Below are 20,022 nucleotides of genomic sequence, written 5' to 3' on the forward strand. Positions count from 1 at the left end.
GAACAGTCCAAAGTTTCTTAGAGAAGCGCAGTATTGTTAGGCTTCTTTCTATACCTTCCCTTTCTTTCTTTCTTTCTTTCTTTCTTTCTTTTCTTTCTTTTCTTTCTTTTCTTTCTCTTTCTTTCTTTTCTTTCTCTTTCTTTCTGTCTTTCTTTCTCTTTCCTTCTTTCTTTCTTTCCTTCTTTCCTTCCTTCCTTCCTTCTTTCTTTCTTTCTTTCTTTCTTTCTCTTTTGTCTTTTCTAGGGCTGCACCCATGGCATATGGAGGTTCCCAGGCTAGGGGTCTAATTGGAGCTGTTGCTGCCAGCCTACGCCACAGCCACAGCAATGCAGAATCCAAGCCGCATCTGCGACCCACACCACAGCTGTCGGCAACACCAGATCCCTGACCCACTGAGTGAGGCCAAGGATCGAATCCGCAACCTTGTGGTTCCCAGTCAGATTTGTTAACCACTGAGCCATGGTGGGAACTCCTCTTTTTCTTTCTTCATTTAGGTCTACAAGGAAATGTTTTAAAAGGCTGGTTCATGGACAGCCTGCTTCAGGTTCACGCTGAAGCTGGACTCCTTGGTTCCAATCCAGACCTACAGGGGCAGGTGAACCTATCCCACTTCCCTTCTCTTCTCCTTTATGTTTCAGCTTCTGTCTGCTTTTGTCACAGATCCACCTCCAGTAGTTGACAGTGAGTGGGAGGGAGGGAGAAAGCTTTGAAAGCCCATGACGTCTTTTGAACCGTGGTAATAAGGTTTTCAAAACAAAGTCAAGGGCTGCTTATTTGATGAAACTTTGCTTCACACTTCTGTCTGCTAATCTGTATAACAGAGAAAGAGATGAAAATGACCCTGCCTTTGCCTGTTGTCTCTTAGGTACAAGTAATAGAAGACTGCTTCTATCAGCTTAAGCAGAATTTATTATAAAGGACACAAGGGTCTTTCAGAGAATGCAAAGTGTGGTCGTGTCTCCTAAAGGCCTTGAAGCAGAGATTGGATAACCGTGGACTTGAGGCAGCACTTTCTCAGTTTTCAGGGGTCTCAGGTTTTCATGATCTCCCATTTTTGCTCCTCCTCTGTGTGCCTGAGTTGTTATTTTCTCTCTGCAGTCCAGGTTTCCCTGCTTCTTTACTGAGGGTGGAAGATGACAGCCCTCTAGTCATCTGTCCTTAGTTTTAGCATGTGTATGGTGAGAATAGGTCCCCAACTGCCAGAGGGTGAGTGGCAGAGAGCAGCCAGGAGTAAAAGCTTTGTTCATAAATCAGTAGCAGCAGTGTCCATGCTTTTGTTGTTGGAATATCAAATAGAAGCAAGTATCTCATTTTTCTTTTTTTCTGCTTTTTAGGGCCACATCCTTAGCATATGGAGGTTCCCAGGCTGAGTCCAGTTGGAGCTACAGCTGCTGGCCTACGCCACAGCCACAGCAACTCCAGATCTGAGCCTCGTCTGCCACCTACACCACAGCTCACAGCAACACCGGATCCTCACCCACTGAGTAAGGCCATGGATCAAACCTGCAACCTCATGGTTCCTAGTCAGATATGTTTCCACTGTGCCACAATAGGAACTCCCAGCAAGTATCTAATTTTAAGGTCCTGGAATTATTTTGTGGCCTTTAGCTATATTATTTAGGTAATATGAGTGTGCTGTCTTTCCTTTCAATTCCAATCATGTAATCTTGCTGGTTGGCTCTCAGGTCCCATGTGGCTCACAATGGGGTCCTTTTATTTGTCCTGAGGGAAGGGATATTGCACATTTTTTTGACAACTCAAACAAGCTTGTTCTCAGAATGTGGCACTTCTCGGTTATGAATTGGGATAAGTGGTTGCTAAAGCTGTCCCTTTTGCTGAGCATTCTTTAAGGAAACTTACATGTGTGAAAAAATAACTGATATAATAAAACAAATAGGTAAGGGTAAAGAGAACAACAGTAATAAAAAGCTTTTTGGCAAGGAGATGTCCAGTTGCTGGTTTCATTTTGAATAAAAAATTCTCTTGGGGAATTCCTGTCGTGGCTCAGTGGTTAATGAACCCAACTAGGAACCATGAGGTTGCAGGCTCAATCTCTGGCCTTGCTCAGTGGGTTAAGGATCCAGCATTGCTGTGAGCTGTGATGTAGGCCAGCAGCTACAGCTCTGATTTGACCCCTAGCCTGGGAACCTCCATATGCCGTGGGCATGGCCCTAAAAATACAAAAAAAAGACAAAAAAAATTCTCTTGGGAGTTTCCATTGTGGCTCAGTGGGTTTAGAACCCAGTGCTGTCTCTGAGGATGCGGGATTGATCCCTGGCCTCACACAGTAAGTTAAAGATCAGGCATTGCCGCAAGTTGCGGCATAGGTCACAGCATCTGGCATTCCTGTGGCTGTGGCATAGGTTGCCAGCTGCAGCTCCGATTCAGCCCCTAGCATGGGAACTTCCATATGCCACAGGTGCAGCCCTAAAAAAAAAAAGGAAAAAAATTATCTCTCAATTCTACTCATTCAAGTGTCATTTAATTTAGATATTAGTTCTTTTAAAATGCAGATGTTTCTCAGATGATTAAGGGGTAGTTTAGTTGTTGATACCCAAAAGTTTTCTTCTTTTGTCTTTTTTGCTTGCCTGCAGCATGTGAAAGCTCCTGGGCCAGGGATTGAACCATTCCACAATAGTGACCTGAGTCACAGCAGTGACAATGATGGATCCTTAATCCACTGAGCCACCAGGGAACTCCAGTTTTCCTTCCTTTCTTCCTTTGTCAATTTTAGTGCTGTACCCATGGCTTATGGAGATTCCCAGACGAGGGGTCAAATCAGAATTATAGGCACCAGCCTACACCACAGCCACAGCAATGCGGAATCTGAGCTACATCTGTGACCTACACTGCAGTTTGCAGCAACGCCAGATGCTTAACACACTGAGCAAGATCAGGAATTGAACCTGCATCCTCCTGGATACTAGTCGGGTTCTTAACTGGCTGAAACACAATAGGAACTTCCGTTCCTATATTCCCATTTTGAGAATATAGATTTTGAGGAGTAAATTCTCAGGCCACTTGTGGAGAAGGCCATTTTGTTGGAGGTTTAAGACACCAGAGAGTGGTATGAAGGCACCATGTCTTATTTGCAGTGGGATTCAGGAAGAGAAGTGAGGGAATTTGATTAATTTGTTTTGTTTTGTTTTGCTTTTTAGGGCCACAGTTGCAGCATATGGAGGTTCCCAGGCTAAGGGTCTAATCGAAGCTACAGCTGCCGGCCTGCGCCACAGCTGCCGAAACACCAGATCTGAGCCATGTCTGCAATCCACACCGCAGCTCATGACAATGCTGAATCCTTAAACCACTGAGCAAGGCCAGGGATTGAACCTGCAACCTCATGGTTCCTAGTTGGATTCGTTTTCTCTGCGCCACGACAGGACCCCGATTTTTTTTTTTTTTTTGCTTGTATTTGTATTTTTGCCTGAAAAAAATCATCTTGCTTTGCACACGAATCAATTTTATTTATTTATTTATTTTATTTTTAGGGCCACATGCATGGCATATGGAAGTTCCCAGGCTAGGGGTTGAATTGGAGCTGCAGCTGCCAGCCTACACCACAGCCAGAGCAACACGGGATCCAGCTGAGTCTGCAACCTACACCACAGTTAATGGCAATGCCAGATCCTTAACCCACTGAGCAAGGCCAAAGATTGAAGCTGCATTCTCATGGATATTAGTCAGATTCGTTTCAGCTACATCACAGTGGGAGCTCCCACAAATCAATTTTTTTTTTTTTTTTTTTTTTGTCTTTTTGCCTTTTCTAGGACCGCTCCTGTGGCATATAGAGATTCCCAGGCTGGGGGTCTAATCGGAGCTGTAGCCGCCAGCCTACGCCACAGCCACAGCAACTCGGGGTCCGAGCTGCATCTGCGACCTACACCATAGCTCACAACGATGCTGGATCCTTAACCTACTGAGCAAGGCCAGGGATCGAACCTGCCACCTCATGGTTTCTAGTTGGATTCGTTAACCACTGTGCCACAATGGGAACTCCCCAATTTTTTTAAAGGTAATGTAGTTTGTGGAACTTTGGGCAATTTGCTTAACTTCTTTGGGCCTCAGCTTTTATATCTGTAAAATGGGAATAATAATAGTATTTATCTCTTTTAAATGAGTTAGTATTGAATATGTAAAAGTGTGTAGAACATGATAAGCCTTATGCAAATATTAGCTTAAAATGATGACAGTCACAAAGAGTGCCTCTCTGAGTCTTAGAGGTGAAAAAATACCGAGATACCGAGACTGTCTTTCTTTTTACTTTACCCTGATTCCTATCCACCAGTTAACTATAAAAGTTATTAAAGTAATAAGCGGTGATAGCTTAAAAGCAAAAACTATGATAGTTGCCTGCCTTACCTCTATTCATCCCTAAGGTTTGCTCTCTACTTTTAACTCTTAGTTATTTCTTTGTTGTTTGCCTCATTTTTCTTTTCTCTCTTTTTTTTTTTTTTTGTCTTTTTTTTTGCCTTTTCTAGGGCCGCTTCCCACGGCATATGGAGGTTCCCAGGCTAGGGGTCGAATCGGACCTATAGCCACCAGCCTACGCCAGAGCCACGGCAACGCCAGATCCGAGCTGAGTCTGCGACCTACACCACAGCTCACGGCAACGCCGGATCCTTAACCTACTGAGCAAGACCAGGGATTGAACCCGCAACCTCATGGTTCCTAGTCGGATTCATTAACTACTGCGCCACAATGGGAACTCCAGCCTCATTTTTCTAAAACGCAGATTGATGGGCCATACCCTAGAGTTTCTGATTCAGTTGATCTTGGGTAGGGCTCAAGAATTTGTGTTTTTAACAAGTTCCCTGATGATGCTTACACTGCTGGTTTGGGAACCACGTGTTGGGAACCATTGCCTTAGTCCCCAGATCTCATTGAGCCACAAAATGGCAAGGGAGTTTAGAGGGGGATTGATTCAACAGCTGAAATCAAGTAATGAGCGGACCAGTCACTGAGTGGCTTGATATTGAGTGTAGGATAAAGTTCAGCTCTTTTTGGAATTCACCATCTAGCTCCATCCACTTTCCCCTTTCTCACTCATCTCAGTAGCCCTGGTACATTTTCACATTGCTGAAAATGTAAAAAATAAATTTAAAAAAATGCATTTGCATTTTTTGCATTTTGTTTATCACTGATTTGGTATTGTTATTGGCATATAACACAGCTAAAATAAATGTTTGACTAAATTAAAAGAAGAGAAATTGGATGATTTGGAGGCCCAAAAGTTTTGGTATCCTTTATTTCAAGAAGCAGATTTGCATAAGCAATAGCATACACTCCCTTAACACATAGGATACCTCTGGATTTGTTAGGACCTAGTACTGTCCAGATGGGGGTGTGGACTTAGCTGTCTTAGCAATTGCTGAAAAGAAATCAACACAACCGCTTATACAAAAAACAAACAAACCAAAAAAAAAAAAAAACCATAAAAACAAAAAAACAGTTGCTGAACTAGTTTAGGATAGTGGGAGCCCATGGGATCTAACAATCACCCAGATCCAAAGCATTTTTGTCGTTTTCATCTCTTATCCATCTTTCAGAATCTGGCCTACCAGGGGCTAGCTGAAATGCTATCCCTGCAGCAGGCCTTCCTCGTTTACATCAGGGAGATCTTTCTCTTCTCTGAAAACATTATACCACTTATTCCTTGGCATATTCTGTTCTATTTGTACTTATTTACATTAACATTTTATCTTGCCTTCTAGATTGTTTATTCCTTGAAGACAGTGAAACTTGGGATTGTGCTTGGAAAGGGATTTTAAAACTATGCTACAATGGTTGGACTTTTACTAGTAGTTAGATAAGAGTCATTGGAGCTTATGTTCAGAAGAAGAGAGGCAAAAAATAAGGGACTTACTATATATGCATTTTAGAACTATAATCAGTAGTGATACAGAGAGGTTGAGTGGAAAGCATAGAGAACCAAAAAAAAAACACAAACAAACAAAAAAAAAACACAACTGCTCTGTAGTTCAGATAAGAGAAGATAATAGCAGGGATGGAGCTTGAGGGGAAGGAACAGACATTTTAGAAGTTCATTTTGCTTCCTTGGTGACAGATTAGATGAATAGGATAGGGAACACACTGTGATCCTGAGGACATGGCTTAGAATGCTTTTGGTCGCACTAAGAAAATTCATCTGAAAGTAGATTAAGCAGTAAAGGAGATTTATTGACGTAGGTAACAGGAAAGTTTAGTCAGCGCCCTGCCACAGTCTCTCCATGGTTCTCTTAACTCTACCACCCAACTTCAAGATTCTGCTTGTACAAACTCTCTGGAGGAGGAAATTGTACCTTGGTCCAGAGTTCTAGGCCACCATCTTCATGCTGACAGGACTAATCCTTCTGGCCACACTCTGGCTATTGTTAATTCTTTTTTTTTTTTTTTTTTATTTGAGGAGTGTGCACATATTCCATAATTATTTTTAATTACAACAATAATAAAAACTCCATTAATGAAGCAAATCTTGTTAGAAACTAATTAAGAAAACTTAGTAGAATTCAAATTGGAAATAGTTTGAATTGACAATTCTGAGTACTTAGTGGTAAGAAACTATCTATCATACAGTAATTAAAGAACATTTTAAATCTTACCCTTCAGCTGTATCTTCATAGCTCTTTTATGATTGTAGGTAACTAGCTAGTTAACTAATTCCAAAGCAAATATATTCATCACTGTATACAATTTTCTTTTCATGTTCAATAATATCTAGTGATTGGTTTGCATGGTTTAGGAAGAATGCCTGTTCTTTCAATTTTTTTTTACAAAATAAAATACATACATTTAAACACAATTACATTCACACAGATTATTATATCATGGATCTTAAGAAACATATTAAGCAACTCCCTTTGGATAAGTGGAATGGAAAACATGCTGAGACAAATAGGAAATTTATTCTATACTTTATCCCATTTTGTATGGCTTTCATCTTTACTATTTAGTATTATCTATTACATTTCAATTTTTCTTTAAAAATTAGCATTATATTAAAATTGTGTGTATTATGCAACTAAACTTTATAAAGAAGAAAGCCTTATATACCATTAAATATTTTATATAGCATAATAAAAAGAATAACTTAACTGGTAAGCATAACAAAAATAATACACCCTCTGAAAATAAGTAAAATATAAAGTGCATAAGTTGGTTAAAAAAGTGTAACTATATAAATATGTCCTCACAATTTGTTCCATCTCATTGATTCTTCAATAAAGGCATTACACCATTCTAAGTAATGTGATAAACAAGACATTATAGATTTTACATTGTACCATGGAGAGAAATGGTTATGAATAATACAATTGTAGACCTATATTATTTAATTGTACAGTTGTATTATTTAATTATAATTATCATAAATTCTTTGATGGAGAGGAAATCAGAATCAGATCTAAGAAGACTTCAGCATTCCAAGAAGGATGTCAAATGAGCCCCTTCATGGTGGATTATGCACTTATTTACTATGAGATATATTTCTTCTTCAGAGATTCCTTGTTTGTGTATCAGTTGTAGATTTTTGGTTTGCAGTTATTCTGAAGTTTTGATATAAGAGTCTATATGTATATGAGATTGTTTTAAGTTGTTGTTCTCTTAATTGCAAGTTCATCTCCAGTGTTCTGCATTTGTACCCACCTCTTCTCATGATTTCTGATTTTTGTGGTATAATTGTGCATGGATGATTTCATATCTTTACTGTATATATACCTTTACTATATATGGTGAGCCTTGTCATTTGTGGAATTTTTGTTTCCTGTTGCTGTCTTTTCTTTTCTGCCTAGAGAAGTTCCTTTAGTATTTGTTGTAAGGCTGGTTTAGTATTGCTGAATTCTCTCAACTTTTGCTTATCTGTGAAGGTTTTGATTTCTCCTTCAAATCTGAATGAGAGCCTTGCTGGGTAAAGTCATCTTGGTTGAAGGTTTTTTCCTTTCATCATGTGAAGTATATCATGCCACTCCCTTCTGGCCTGCAGAGTTTCTGCTGAAAAATCTGCTGATAACCTTATTGGGGTTCCCTTGTATGTTACTTGTTTCTTTTCCCTAGCTGCTTTCAAGATTTTCTCTTTGTCTTTAATTTTGGTTAGCTTGATTAATATGTGTCTCGGTGTATTCCTCCTTGGGTTTATTTTATGTGGTACTCGTTGTGCCTCCTGGATTTTAGTGAGTGGTTCCTTTCCCACGTTAGGGAAGTTTTCGGCTATCATCTCTTTGAATATGTTTTCTGTCCCCTTCTCTCTCTCTTCTCCTTCTGGCACCCCTATAATACAGATGTTGGTGTGTTTAACGTTGTCCCAGAGATCTCTGAGACTCTCTTCATTTGTTTTCAGTCTTTTTTCTCTTTTCTGTTATGCATCCGTAATTTCCACTAATCTGTCCTCCACCTCGCGTATTCGTCCTTCTGCCTCCTGTATTCTGCTGTTGGTTGCTTCTAGTGAATTTTTTATTTCAGTTATTGTATTTTGCATCTCTTCTTGTTTAAGTTTTATATCTTGTATCTCTTTGCTCAGTGTTTCCTGTAAGTTATCCATCTTTGCCTCCAGTTTATTCCCAATGTCTTGCATCATCTTCAGCATCAACAATTTAAAGTCTTTTTCCTGGAGGCTGAGAATCTCCTCATTGCTTAGCTGATTTTCTGGGGTTTGTCCTTTCTCCCTCATCTGAGTTATAGTTCTCCATCTTTTCATTTTTATAGGTTTTTGGTTGGCTATTGTTAATTCTAAAACAACTGGTTACTGACTAAAATGCTGTGGAGCTGGAGTGGAGGCTCTCTGGGGGCTATTGTTAATTCTAAAACAACTGGTTACTGACTAAAATGCTGTGGAGCTGGAGTGGAGGCTCTCTGGCCACAAAGCTGCTACATAACTGGGAGTTACCACTGGGGGCAATAACCACAGGATCGCCAAAGGCTTCTGTGGCAGGAGATGATGTTGACTGGAACAGGAGACAGGAAGAGGCACAGGTTTGAGAGAGAAAATACAAACGAGTTTGATTTTGTAAAGGTCAGGGATGATATCAAGTAAGAGGAGCATTTCTGAAAGAGGGAGCAGCCTTGTGTGGGCCTCTGAAGAGGGAAGCAACTGTGCTTGTTTTAGGACCTGAGCATTGTTCTAGGAGCAGCCCATTGGGGCTGGCTTCTAATGGGAGGAAGCCTGGTTAAGATGAAATTGGACAGGGAAGCCAGTATTTTTTTGATCATGATAAGGACTTTGGATTCTAAATGCTATGAGAATTCATTGAAAGGTTTTGACCAGTTAGGTGACATGGTCCAATATATATTTTGTAAAGATTATTCTTCCTTTATGTAGATTGACATGGTTGGGATTTTAGTGGATGCAAGAAGAATAGTAAAGGGCCCTTTCAATAATCCCCTTTTGAACTAGACTGATCTATGGGGAAGAAACAAAGAGTAGGAATAGACTATAGAAATATTTAGTAATTGATTCTTTTTTTTTTTTTTTTTTTTTTGTCTTTTTAGGGCTGCATATGCGGCATATGGAGGCTAGGGGTCGAATCGGAGCTGCAGCTGCCGGCCTACACCACAGCCACAGCAATGCAGGATGCGAGCCATGTCTGCGACCTACACCACAGTTTCATGGCAATGCCAGATCCTTAACTTACTGAGCAGGACCAGGGATTGAACCCACATCCTCATGGATACTAGTCGAGTCGGATTCATTACCACTGAGCCACAATGGGAACTCCTTCATCTATAGTTTTGAAATTCAGTCTGTTTTATACATTGACTTGATTTTGTTAGGTTGTTGATCATGGTAATTCTGTAATAATTTTTGTTTTTTTTTTTCCACTTTTGGCGTATCTTGAGCATCAAGACTAAAATACCATTTAAACATATGCCTTTTGTGTTTTAATTAAAACAAATCTGCTTAGGTTTTGAGAACAGTTACTGAAATTGCACTTTATCCTTTCTTTATTCTTTATGCTCTTCTTCAGGCTGACTTCTCTAAATTTTTCTGCTTACATGTCTATTTTGTTGAAACCTATAGACTCGTTTTTTAAAAAATAATCATTTTCAATATGTATTTATGTGAATGATACAAAATTCCAAGGACAAAGAAGGATCTTCCTGCCTAGCTCTAAGCCAACCAATTACTTTTTCCCAAAATAAGCTATATTCCAAGTTGTTGTGATGCATTCTATGTCCTTTCATATAAAAGTTGCATGGTATTTTATTCCATGGGCATGTTATAATTTATTTACCAGTTCCCCATTGTAGACCAGTTTTTGCTGACTTCTAATATACTAGAAAAAGTTCTTTAAAAATATCACTAAAAGTAATATCATTTTCCAGAGGTCTGAAAATGTCAGAATAAATTCCCAGGATTGTAATTGCTGGGCCATAGAATTTATGCATTATAAATTTTTGATAGATATTGACAAAACTGTTCTTTCTCAAGGGGTTAAACCATTGTACTTTTTCACTAGCAATAATTGAAAGTGGCTTTTCCCATCACTTATGCCAACATAGCGAGTTACCAACCTCTTGATCATTGGTACCAGTCTGAGAGATGAAAAATGCATGTCTCATTCAGCTGTAGAATTTGGATGATAGAGTGGTTTCCGATGGATTTTATTGAATCAGTGAAGTGACTGCAGTTGTCAGCATTTACCTATATTTCATTTAATTTTTTCTTCTTTTTTTAAACCACAGCAATTTGTTTCTAAGTGACTGGAGAACATTATTTGGTGCTACGTTTTAAACCATATTGTACAATTTCAATGTTTTATTTTCAGGTTTTTCAATCACTAAATATCCTTAATTCGCAGGTTTTGTCTGAGAGAACTAACATTGAACTTTGGGTTTGTGCCAATATTATTCGTCTCTTTAATGATGATAACACAATTCCCTTCATTATACGTTACCGAAAAGAGCTTATTAATAACCTTGATGCCGATTCCTTGAGAGAAGTTCGTCAAACCCTTGAGGAGCTACGGTAAGAAACCTGGGAAGGGGTGTCCTCTGTAAGGGGGAAGCAGGTGTGTGAGCCAATGAGGCAAAGCAGTGAGGAATGATAGTGTATTTTGACAGTTCCAATATTTTGTTCTCTTGATTTATTATACTCTGGATGTATTCTCCTTCTAACAGAGGAAGCAGCTCCAAGTCAGTACCTTCAGTTAGAGGGGTACAGAGTCCCTCTGCTGGTGTGTTCATGCATAGCTTGGGCATACCTCTGCAGAAGGTGTGGTTTGCATTGTTAGGGGTTCGTGCCTAAGAGTTTGACTCTCATGATCTTTCATAGAAATGGTTTTGCATAATGGCAAAATTAGAACTACCAGCAGGAAACTTAGAAAAATACATTTTAGTCTAAATCTTCAGTGGCTTACATAAAACTGTCCTCTTATTAGTGTAAGGTCCCTAAATGGGGAGTTCTTCGGCAGTATAGAGTTTGACAGGAACTGTGTATATTTCCTTTTTTATTCTTTTAAAGGGCATGGTAATTTAATGTTAATGGACTGTAAGTTTTGTTTGGTTATAGAATGGAAAGCAACTCAGAAATAAGCATACGAAGACTATAAGACTAACTGTATTATTCAGTAGAGTTCATTAAAACACTCTTCACCATTCATGCATTATTGCATGTCTCCTACATGTCAGGTGCTCTGTTGTTGATATGTGTTCTTCAAACTTACCATCAAACCATTCTAAAAGCATGAAGGGTTATTTTTAGAACAAGCTTACTGATAAGCTTCACTGATTTTGGAGGAACTTGCATCTCACTAACATTTCTACCCTTTTGTTGGATTTCTTTTGATGACAGGAGGATTAACGTGCTAATGTATAGAGAGTTATATTTTATGGAGAGGCAAAATCAGTTAGCCAACCCCGAAATACAAACGACTGGTTAAGTGGTTTCAGATTCAGATCTTGCAGGGCCAGGCTAGAATAATCAAGCATAAGGCATCCAATTTGTGATACAAATTGGAGATCACAAGTCCTGTTTAAGAGGGGCAGCCACTACTCATCTCCAGCAGATTATAACATGCAGGGTTGTCTGACAGATTGCTGAATCTTGCTATTTTTGAAAAACTGGTTATTTCTGTTTTTATGTAAAAGTTTCAGGGCCAAGCAAACTCATCTGTAGCCCACATCTAGAAGTCCAGCAGAGTATACATCTTAAGTAAGCTTTCTGTTTGCTTGGAGGCAAAGTAATGAAGAAATCTAAGGGTTTGGGGATCTAAAATTGGGAAAGTATTGAAAGAAGCAGGAATAGGTACCTTAAGAAAATTAAAGGTATTCTATCAAATTTTGTGTGGGGGACAAATAGGAGCTCTGTGTCAAGATTACTATTATTATTTTCTTTTTCTCTAAAAAAACATTTCTGCTCCAAGAGATCATATTAGTGGAAGAATATATCTCCAAGTAAGTGGTGGCTTTGATGAGGGCTTAGAATATCTTTTTTAATATTATACAGAGATTTCTTTTTAGTAATAAGATATGATCTCTATTTTTTTCTTAAGCTTAACTTTTTCTGCATCTAGAGCATTGGTTTTCAATCTGTTAACTGATACTCACAAAAGAGTAGTGAAACTAATTGAGTAGGTCATTACCACTTTAGCAAAAATGAAATAGAGAATAGAAAATATGAGTGCAGTTTTTGTGGTAAAGGTAAATATCGTTTCATGAAACTATCATGTTTATATAATTATTAAATATGAAAGTGTATATGTGTATATGTATACTGGGTTGTAAGGTATTATATTTCTTGCTAAGAGTCACTGTTAAAGTGAATTTAAAAATGATTACGGGGAATTCCCTTTGTGGCTCAGGGGTTAGCGATCCCGACCAGGATCCATGAGGATGCGGGTTCGATCCTTGGCATCGCTCAGTGGGTTAAGGATCCCACGTTGCTGTGAGCCGTAGTATAGGTCACAGATGTGGCTCGGATCCCGCCTTGCTGTGGCTGTGGCGTAGGCTGGCAGCTTTAGCTCTAATTGGACCCCTAGCCTGGGAACCTCCATATGTTGCAGGTGCAGCCCTAAAAAGAAAAAAAAATGATTATGGTTATGGATAATAAGAAACTCCCTGTATTTTCTCTAAAGATAACTCTTCTGTTCCTTACATGCAGGCCGATAGGACATTGGCCTTTTGTCAAAGCTGACCCTGGTCGGCTTCAGCCTCTGAAAGCAGTCTTGGGCTACCAGAAATGTAAAAGATACAGAGGTGGTGATCTAAGGACTGCATATTCTTCCTGTTTAGTTTATAGTCTTCTGTCTTTGTGTTTTTGTTTTTGTTTTTCATAAGTAGATTTAATTTCCTTTTCATCAACCATTTTTAGTAATTTATATTATCATGTATAACTCTTGCCCATCATTTTAGCAATACCATTATTATAAGGCAGAAATTTAAAGAGTTACAGGTAATGAAACAGGATGGGAGACTGTCATAATAATAATAATACATTCTGAAGTATCAAGGTTTTGTGCATGGACTTGAGAGAACAGACTTGTGGTTGCCAAGGGGGTAGGGGAGGGAGTGGGATGGACTGGGAGTCTGGGGTTAATAGATGCAACCTATTGCATTAGGAGTGGATAGGCAACGAGATTCTGCTGTATTGCACTGGGAACTATATCTAGTTGTGATGGAACATGAAAGAGGATAATGTGAGAAAAAGAATGTGTATCTATGTGTGACTGGGTCCCTTTGCTGTACAATTGAAAATTGACAGAACACTGTAAACCAACTATAATGGAAAAAATAAATATCATTAAAAAAATAGAGTATCAAGGTTTTGAAAAATCGAGGGGAAGCTGAAGTATTGTTTCAACTTAAAAGAGAGACTGTAGACACATAGCAATTACATAAAACCCATTTTTAGTGGAATTCACTATCAAGGACATTATAGGAGCAACTGGTGCAACTTGAATGAGGTCTGAGGGTTAGAATATATCAATTTTATACCAATATTAATTACCTGCTTTTGATGGTTATAGGAAAAGATTCTTGTTTATAGAAAATAGACTCTAAAGTATTGGTGATGATGATAACTTATTCTCAAGTGGTTCAGAGGGAAAAAGGAGTTCTTTTTACCTTACCTACAACTTTTCTGTAAGTTTGAGATAGCTTCAAAGAGAAAGTTTTAACATAGAGGTCTTATGTATTAAGTTTTTATTTTTCAGGGCTGTTGCAAAGAAGACTCATAGTACAATCCAAAAAATTAAGAAGGAGGGGAAGATGTCTGAGTGCTTGTTAAAAGCCTTGCTGAACTGTAAAACTTTTGAAGAACTAGAACACGTGGTAAGGAACCCTTTTTATTTTGTAATGGAATATGTACCTGAGTGCATTATGATTTGGGTTTTTTAATAGTTAAAGAAGAGCTGGGGAAAAAAAAAAAAGCTAAGGTTATCAGCTATCATAATTATTTAATTCAACACAATATCCTTTATTTGATAAATATCTATCAGGTGATTTTTGGGCTATGCTTTTAGATTTACAAAGATGAATAATGTATATAGTCCTTATCTTCAAGGAATTCCATTCAGTTGATGGAAAAGGAGAGTAGGTTGCAGAAGTATGAAGCTTCAGGGAGAGTACTGAATTTGAGACACATGTAGGTGTCTTCAGCATGTAGATTGTATTTGAAATTACAAAAATGGAAGATTTCACTCAACAAGAGATCATGGGGTAAGAAGGTCAGGATAGCCCATTGAGGAACACTAACTTTTGAGGGAGGTCGGAGGAAGGTAGAGCTTAAGAAGGAGACATGGATGCCATTTGCAGCAGCATGGATGGAACTAGAGAATCTCATACTGAGTGAAATGAGCCAGAAAGACAAAGACAAATACCATATGGTACCACTTATAACTGGAATCTAATATCCAGCACAAATGAACATCTCCTCAGAAAAGAAAATCATAGACTTGGAGAAAAGACTTGTGGCTGCCTGATGGGAGGGGGAGGGAGTGGGAGGGATCGGGAGCTTGGGCTTATCAGACACAACTTAGAATAGATTTACAAGGAGATCCTGCTGAGTAGCATTGAGAACTTTGTCTAGATACTCATGTTGCAACAGAAGAAAGGGTGGGGGAAAAAATGTAATTGTAATGTATACATGTAAGGATAACTTGATCCCCTTGCTGTACAGTGGGGAAAAAAAAAAAGAAGAAGAAGAAGAAGGAAACATGGAAAGAATAGAGAAGGATGAAGAGTCAGGAGAGATAATACCCATAGAAGTTTAAGGAAGGGTATCTTAGAAGGAGGTAATTAAACATAGCAGGGAGTTTTAGCAAGACAAAGACTGAAAAAGATCACTGTGGGTCTTGTGATACCACTTTTAGCGAGGTATGTGGAAAGAGAAGCCGCATGGTGGTAGGTTGAGGAGTGAATGTGGACTAAGAAGTAGAAGCGTTGTGTGTGGGCATCTTTTAGAGGAGCCTGTTTGAAGTGAGGACTTGTAGCCCTGGCAGTCCAGGTACTGAGTCTTTAGGTTGAGTGAATCCAAACAAATATTCAACTGTAAGCATGCAGAAGAAAATAAAGAGTCCCGTAAGGAACAACCTCCTCATATTCTCTGGTAGTATTAATTCATCTCTGAAGGAAGAAGAAAGGGTTGAGAAGAGGATGTCTTTAGCCTTCTCATGTGCCCTCTAATTTTGTGTCCCAATTTTAACTTTGGCCTTTTAAGATGGAATGACTTGGTTTGTTTTCTGACTTTTTTTCCTAGTCAGCGCCATATAAAACTGGGAGCAAAGGCACCAAAGCCCAGAGAGCAAAGCAGTTGGGATTAGAAGGAGCAGCCCGGACACTGCTTGAGAATCCAGGGGAGCTCAACCTGCTCTCTTACATTAGACCCAATGTCAAAGGTACTGGCTTTAAGGTCACTCCTATTTCTTTCTTTTTTCAATTTGAAAACTGATGTTTAAAAGGAACGTATACGTATACGTGTGACTGGGTCACCTAGCTGTACAGTAGAAAATTGGCAGAACACTATAAACCAGCTATAATGGAAAATAATAAAAATCATTAAAAAAAAGTGTTTCATTAAATAATGATGATACAAAGGAATATTGCAGCATATAGAGAATAAATAATGCTAATAAAACCAATCTTGATACACTTCCTGCTTATTAGCAATTCAGTTTTCCTCTTTTGATGAAGTGCCTATTCTAGTCTTTTGCTCATTTTTCTATTGTGTTCTCTTTTTTCTTATTAATTTATAAGTATTTCTTAGACATTGTTTCTCAGTTATATGTGTTACAAATCTTTTTCTCCCAATTTATAACTTTTCTCACTTTCTTTTTGCTGTCTTCTGGTAAATAGAAGGTCTTAGTTTTATCATATTTAATTTATTAATCTTTATAATTTTGTTAAGATTTTTTTTTCTTTTTAAAGAATTCCCTTTATATCTAAGGTTATACCGATCCTTCTTTATGTCTTTTAAAACTTTTATTCTATTTCTCAAGGTTTATTTAATTGTGAAAGACCTATCTATTCTGTAAAAAGAATTTTAATTCGGACAGACCTGAATTGTAAAGTGAAGCACTGCTCCCATACTTCTCCTCTTGAGGAGTAAAGTGTTTGTTTTTTTTTTCTGAAGCATATCTTCCTGTCACTTTGTGTGTGTGCATGCAAGGGAGAGAATGAGAAAGGGGTAAGGGAGACTCGATCTTTCTAAGAAAAACCCAAGGAATGTGACAACTGATACATGTCAGGGTATACTGGTTTTATTGTCAAAATAAGCCTTAGAGTGAGAGCTTTTTGAGTAAGAGAGGTCTTTTTCAAGGGGTGCTCTGAGTGAATTGAACGGGGCGATTGATGCTCTGGTGATTGCTACTCTCATTCTTCCTTTGGCCTTCTGTACTTTAGGTTAGGAGACATAAATGTCTGTAGGGGGCAGTCTCTGATAATAAAATCCCACAGGATGTACTCAACTGTAGAGAATCAGCCTACCAGAGCCTGTCTGTTTTAAATAATCCAGCAAATGTAAATTTGCAATTGAAAATACGAGTATGTGTGTCTATAAAAATATGAATGTCTGCTTGTTCATGATTACACACATCTTAGTATCTGCTTTGGAAAGGGCAATAATGAAAAGAAAAAGCAAACCAGTATTATCTGAATTTAGAGATGGGTTGAAATGAGTAAAATTCAAGTTTGTTTAATTTTTTAAATATGTATTTTTAGTTATATTTTCAAGTGATTGCAACTTTAATATTTTAATATTAGCTGAGACTGTATAGCCAAGCATTAAGTTTAGCCACAGTGGAACTGTCTGTGCCCAATGATGGTGTATGTTTTATTAGAATCAAGTGTTGGAGCTTTCAGAATGTTAGGTGCACAATAATTTATAGTCTGTTTTTATTTTTCTCTTCTGGTCTATTTCCTCTCCTGCTACTCTTCACCTCCTCTGATAAAAATTTTCCCCAGTTTACACATACACACTGAGTTCCTACTAGGTAGTTTTGATAACCTTATAGCTTTTAATTGTCATATATGATGATGCTCATGGACTACCTGATTATGGGCACTAGGTGACACTTCTTATAATGGGGTATATCGAGGCTCTTCCACAGGTATAGTGGAAGAGTTGTAATCAATTCCAAACAAGGTAGATACTGCTTTTCAGAGTTTGTTTGGAATGTTTTCCCTTCTCTCTGTCCCCTTGTTCTCTGTGCTGCATACATACTCATGGTCACCTTCTGTTCTATTACTGTTTTTCAAAAGAAGTGTTTTCATTCTTCCCATCATTTCTCAAAGAAGTATTTAAGAAACCAGGTGTTTTTTCATTTTTCTTCCTCCTCTGTAGAAGACACTTTACTTGCCACAGACTAAAAAGAATTAGTCTGAATCAAAAAGATATATGATGCTACAAATGGACATCCTAGAAAATCCAGAATATCCCTGTATTGTGTACAAGGAGGACTAGATGCTTGCCCCTGTATGTAGAACGAGGTGGTCTTGGAGCAGATTAAGTGAGGAAAAATGGTGGCCCTGCCATTTTTGTTACAGACATGGAGGTTTGAAGAGTTGCGTAGCTGTAAAACTTTCACTGCCAGGCAAGGCATATGATTTTCTGATTCTCTGAACATTATTTTCTCCTGATTTTACTGAGGTGCTATATACTTTGTGAACTTCTGTTATCCTTGGCTCTCTTAAGTCCCAGTGTTCAGTTATCTCTTATGAGAGAAGGCGCTTTTACTTTTCTTTCTTTCTCTTTTTGGGGGGGTGGGATACACTCACAGCATGCAGAAGTTGACGTTCCTAGGCCAGGGATCAAACCTGTACTGCAGTGTGACTTGTGCCACAGCTGCAGCAATGCCGAGTCCTTAACCCACTGTGCCGAATGGGAACTTTTTTTTTTTTTTTTTTCTTTTTGGCAAAATACACAAGACTCTTCCAGTTCTCTCTCTCTAGTCGGACTGAAAGAGGCGGAAGAGGTGGGTTGTGATTTGGACAAACTTTCCAAATGACTGACCACTTCTACCTCCCATTGAGAACTACAGCACTAGAGGTAGTTCAGGTCACCTCCCTGTAGTTCCCCCCCCAACTTTAATGAGTATAAAAATCATCTAATATGTTCTGTAAAACAACAAAATCTAGATTCCCCCAGTCTAGAATCTATATTTTTAGGAAATACCTAGTGTGATTTTATGTTTGGGTCCTTCGACTGAACTTGGCAACGCATTTTTCTAGAGTTCTAGCATAATGTTAATTACCCAAGGTTCATTAATTGCATAAGATTTATAAATTGTATTCCTCAAATGATGTGGGCTTTTCAAAGGCCTTTTGTTATAATAACAAAATCTATAATCTCTTCCTGTTCTCTCTTATTAATCGATCTCATTGTATGTTTCATCTTTACTACTGACTTCTCACCCTGGGATTCTCATTAAATTTTGAGTAGTGATGTTGGTACTTATGGACTCTAAGAATTAGTACATGGTGAGTGGTTTTCTAAGATAATAGACTGATCTAGCGAGAAAGCTAACATAAGAGCAGACATTTATTGACTGCTGGCTGTGTGCCACAGCTGTTCAAAGTCCTTTGCATATATAGTCTTCCATTTCTTAGAGATAATTTGTTCCTGAAAAATTCCCTCATAGGGAAGTTCTTTTTAAAATGTAAACAGACAAAAGTAAATAAATAAATAAAATAAAATAAAATGTAAACAGAATTCCTATTAATTTCGGTGTCCAAATTTGTTTCTTTAATTTTTTAAAATAAATGCAGTTACGCAGGAGTTCCTGTTGTGGTGCAGTGGAAATGAATCCAATTAGGAACCATGAGGTTGCAGGTTCGATCCCTGGCCTTGCTCAGAGGGTTAAGGATCCAGTGTTAGTATGAGCTGTGGTGTGGGTCATAGATGGGCTCGGATCTGGCGTTGCTGTGGTTGTGGCATAGCTGTAGCAGCTGTAGCTCTGATTCTGCCTCTAGCCTGGGAACCTCCATATGCCAAGAGTGTGGCCGTAAAAAGTTTAAAAAAAAAAAAGTGCAATTACATCATTAGTTAAGATCAGTTATCATAACAAAAGCCAACAAGACCTTTTCTCTTTATTATTTACTCTGTAAGTCTGTCCTCCTATTCTCTTTGCCTGTGGTACCTATTACTCATTAAAACTATACTGTCAGAAAGACATACTTATGATACTCGGTGCTTGTGTAATTTAAGCTTTAATGCAAGGAAAAAAGAAACCAATGCTTTAATGGAAATAGAATGATAAAGAATACATCGCAGATGATCTCTCTCAGTGTATAAGGTGCTATTGCACGGGCCTTAGTGTACAAGACACATTGCTATAAAGTAGCAAAGTGAAAGCACTTGGAGGAAAGGTAACGAAGTGTTGGTGGACAATTCAGCTGTGGAGATGAACAGGAGACAGTTCAGCTGTGAAGAACAACAGCGACATCATGGCTCTTGTGCTCATGAGATTTGAGAAATTCAAGTGGGTCATTGCAAATGTGAATAAATGCCTCAAAAGCCAAAATAGGAATATTGATAAGTTCTTGAAAAAGAGAATTTCTGTAATGGGAATGAAATGGTATGCTTTGGTTTATAATTCT

The 20,022-nt window shown here is 38.3% G+C and overlaps 1 protein-coding gene and 1 long non-coding RNA gene across 8 annotated transcripts in view; both read left to right on the forward strand.

The window, feature by feature from the left end:
• Positions 1 to 20,022, forward strand: part of LOC146404833 (uncharacterized) — a 1,439,763-nt gene that overhangs the window by 161,855 nt on the left and 1,257,886 nt on the right. The window lies entirely within an intron of this gene.
• The window catches only part of SRBD1 (S1 RNA binding domain 1), a 226,402-nt gene that overhangs the window by 14,993 nt on the left and 191,387 nt on the right, over positions 1 to 20,022 (forward strand). For all 7 annotated transcript variants that reach the window (XR_014842007.1, XM_021087562.2, XM_021087563.2 and 4 more), the window contains exons 5-7: positions 10,791 to 10,957; positions 14,142 to 14,259; positions 15,686 to 15,824. Coding sequence is in view for 6 of the 7 variants with exons in the window: in XM_021087562.2 (XP_020943221.2) it covers positions 10,791 to 10,957; positions 14,142 to 14,259; positions 15,686 to 15,824 (424 nt within the window). In the remaining variant the exon portion in view is untranslated. The remainder of the gene's footprint in view (positions 1 to 10,790; positions 10,958 to 14,141; positions 14,260 to 15,685; positions 15,825 to 20,022) is intronic.

The sequence above is a fragment of the Sus scrofa genome, chromosome 3 (assembly GCF_054392235.1).
Source record: "Sus scrofa isolate SSC_HxYL_T2T_F1_AM1 chromosome 3, Sscrofa_HxYL_maternal_Yorkshire_Landrace_v2.0, whole genome shotgun sequence".
NCBI classification, from domain to species: Eukaryota; Metazoa; Chordata; class Mammalia; order Artiodactyla; family Suidae; genus Sus; species Sus scrofa.